Source organism: Trypanosoma rangeli, assembly GCF_003719475.1.
Source record: "Trypanosoma rangeli strain AM80 chromosome Unknown Tra_15.4_contig_00735, whole genome shotgun sequence".
In the NCBI taxonomy this organism is placed as follows: Eukaryota; Euglenozoa; class Kinetoplastea; order Trypanosomatida; family Trypanosomatidae; genus Trypanosoma; species Trypanosoma rangeli.
The window spans coordinates 1,419-4,500 of NW_021706482.1; the positions used below are offsets into that span (position 1 = coordinate 1,419).

General features: G+C 56.3%; 2 protein-coding genes across 2 annotated transcripts, besides 4 other annotated features; both read right to left on the reverse strand.

Annotated features, from left to right (window-relative positions):
• The first annotated feature begins 99 nt into the window (after positions 1–99).
• Positions 100–116: a microsatellite.
• Positions 116–149: a sequence feature (GA-rich).
• A 240-nt stretch (positions 150–389) lies between these two features.
• Positions 390–435: a sequence feature (A-rich).
• Positions 436–465: 30 nt separating this feature from the next.
• Positions 466–494: a sequence feature (A-rich).
• Positions 495–816: 322 nt separating this feature from the next.
• On the reverse strand, positions 817–2,097 carry TraAM80_09951 (uncharacterized protein; the record flags this gene model as incomplete). Its single annotated transcript, XM_029386605.1, has 1 exon — positions 817–2,097. The coding sequence occupies one exon, from the start codon at positions 2,095–2,097 to the stop codon at positions 817–819; it is 1,281 nt and encodes a 426-aa protein (XP_029233547.1).
• A 13-nt stretch (positions 2,098–2,110) lies between these two features.
• Positions 2,111–3,082, reverse strand: TraAM80_09952 (lipase; the record flags this gene model as incomplete). The annotated part of the gene is made up of 1 exon (XM_029386606.1): positions 2,111–3,082. A coding segment is annotated over one exon (972 nt), but the record flags the coding sequence as incomplete, so codon positions are not given.

A 3,082-nucleotide genomic window follows, 5' to 3' on the forward strand; every position in this document is an offset into this window, starting at 1 on the left:
ACATCTCCCTCCTCACACGGCACGCCGTTAGTTCATGCTGCTGGCCCGTCCGCCACAGGCTGCGTATAGACGTACGTAGATGTACATATATATATATGTACACACACACACACACAGAGAGAGAGAGAGAGAGAGGAGGGAAAACGAGAAAAACATCAACTTCAAAATATAAAAATCATGTGCATAATAACTTTTTTTTTGTCCTTTTAAATTCTCTCGCCTCAACCGCCTGATGGCCGCAAGGCATACAGCGGGAAATAAAAATTCAAAGAGGGGAGTGTGTGGCAACACGGAGGAAAACGGAAGGAAGGGGCGCAGCCACCCCCAAGAGCGGCAGGGGAGAAGGCGGCGGAGGGGCACGCGCAGGCAACGGCGCGCAGAGATGACACAAAAAAAAAAAAAAAAAAAAAAAACAGAAAATAAACCAACAAACAAGCCGTCAACACCCCACGCAGAAAAACCCTCAAAAATAAATAAAAAAAAACGATAAAAAAGATGCCCCTGGGAAAATGCCCGTTTCTATCCCCTTCTTGCAGCACAATACACCTTCTTCACCTCTTCTCTCCCCCCCCCCAAATAGACACAGAGGGACTTCTTATTTTCCAGCTGTACGTTTTTTTTCTCTCGTACAGCATAATATCTGCGCGTGCTGCTTCGCTACATAATATTCCTCCCCCTCCCCCCCAATGCGCCGTACTTTCCTCCTCACATGCTCCTGGCTCCTTCTTTCCCTCGTTTTTTTTCCTTCGGTTTCTGTTGCCATCATCCATCTTCTTTCGTTTCTCACGATACGACTGGTACACCGCCTCGCCCCTCTCAGTACGTGCGGATGAGGAAGAAGTGCTCTTCCAAAGGGTTGTGGTCACCCTTCCGGAGCGTCGGGTCCGCCACAGTGGCACCAGAGGAGAAGTACTCGTAGCGCAGCGGGTAGTCGGTGAGGGCCTTCTTCGTCGTGACACCGACCTGCGACGCGAGTTTCCGGAGGTGGTGGGGCGCCGGCAGAGAGCCAAGAAGATGCTTGCCCGTAACGTTGCCGCCCTGCAGCATACACGGGTCCGGCAGCCGGAGCGGCGACCGCGCGTTTTGGGCTCTTGCGTAGACGTCCAGCAGTCCATGCTTGGCCGACTCCACCTCTTCCTCGTGGCCGGCCGTCACCTCCGAGGCCTGCCTCACCTCCGTCGGCGGGACGTCCGGCTTGTCAGCCGCCTCGCGAGTCTGCTGCGTCACAGATGCCAGCTTGGTGAGGGCCGTCTGCACGCGGTTCACCTGCGCGGCGGGGACGTTCTCCGCGTTCGCATCGGCAAAGAGCTCGAGCGTCGGCACAAACAAAATGTCGGGGTACTTCTCATCGCCTGAGAGGAACGAGAGGAAGCAGCGGCACTCCTCATTCTTCGGGTCATTCACGGAGGCGTCCACCTCCATCGTGGAGTAGTGCAGAGACTTGATGTCGACGGTGGGAATGCCGGCCACGACGTGCCTGTCATCGCGGATGACCATCACGGAGTTGTCGAAGAGCGTCAGGTAGAGCGACTCCTCGCAGAGCGTCACGGAGCTCAACGGGGCCGACAGGTCCGCCCCCTTCATCACCAGGTGGCCATGCACGCAGGCGTAAAACACGGTGTGCTTCACGGCACGGAGGCGGAACCACAAGTACAGCGGCGGCTCTGCAAGCGGAGCGTCAATGCGCGGGTCCATCTTCGGCAGGCCCCAGAACTGCGGGGGCCGCATCCCGTCACGAATCAGCACGTCACGAATCGTGGTGTAGATTTTCATGAAATCGGTCTCGTTGTCCGTGCGAATGTACCACGCGAGCATTTCCCCGTCACCCGCGTCCTCCTCCTCAGTAGGCGTGGAACTCGGTGGAAGAGAGCAAAACACGGCGCGCCTATCCACAGGCTGCTCCACCAGCGAGAGCACAGAGAAGTCGGGGTGGCGGAAGCTCCCCTCCACCTTGAAGCAGAAGAGGTCACGCCTGTCAAAGTTGGGCGCCTCGTAGTTGACGTCCACAACACTGGCCTTCGCAATAATGCGCACCACACGCATTTGGTGCTTCCACGTCACACGAAGCCCCGTCTCCTTGTCGCTGCAGTAGAGCATGCTCCTCTCCGAGTCAAACGCAATTTGGCGCAGCGTCCATGATTCGCTGAACTTGCCCTGCTTCTCCACCCACGAAAACAGCATCATTGAAAATTGGCTTGTCTCTCCAAACAACTGAACGAGGCGGGGATGGAAGGTTAAACTTGCGTATCAGATCGCTCCTGAAGTCCCTGGCATGGGGACACGCACCGGCAACGTTAGGAAGGAATACAAAAATAAATAAATAGAAGAGAGAGAGAAAAGAAGAAGACAAGCTGACAGCGTGCGCCGCAGCCTTCGTGCACGTCATCCCCGCGATGCAGCCTTGCTGCACGCCACACGCGCCCCATCCCCAACTATCATCTTCCTCCCTCACACACGCGCAAAGAGCACGCAAGCAAAACGTGTGGTGCATAACAGCCCGCACCAATAAACGCGGGATATCCCTCAAATAACCCAAAAACCTTCTAAAAAAGCCAAATAACAACCAAAAAATAGAAACACCGCCACACAAACACAGAGAAGTAAATACAGCGGCCTCTACCCCAAGAAAGCAGCTTTCTGCCCTCACCACGGCGTGCCCAAAAATCCAAACAGTAACACTCCCCAACAGCAGCACGTGTCCAGCCGCATCGCTGCAGTTCCTGTAGCTCGTGGAGCCGGCATTGTCGTACCACACCTCGTGGGGCTCGTGCTCAAACCCCATGAACATGGGTGGAAGGTGGGGCACAGGATCCCGCATGTGTGTGACGCGGTACACCTCGTGGCCGCCGCTGCAGAACAGTGCGACGATCCAGTTGGCAAACTCAGTGTTGCCCACGCGCGGCGCACCAAACGTGTACAGCTCAATCCTCGGCACCGCGCCGGAGGCGTACGGCCGCGACGCAAATTCTGCAGCAGCGAGCTCGGCCATGGCACCACCAAGACTGTGCCCAGTGATGAGCACTGGCAGCCTCGGGTGCGCCCCAACGAGATCCTGCAGGTACTTCCACATTTGCTCCTGCAA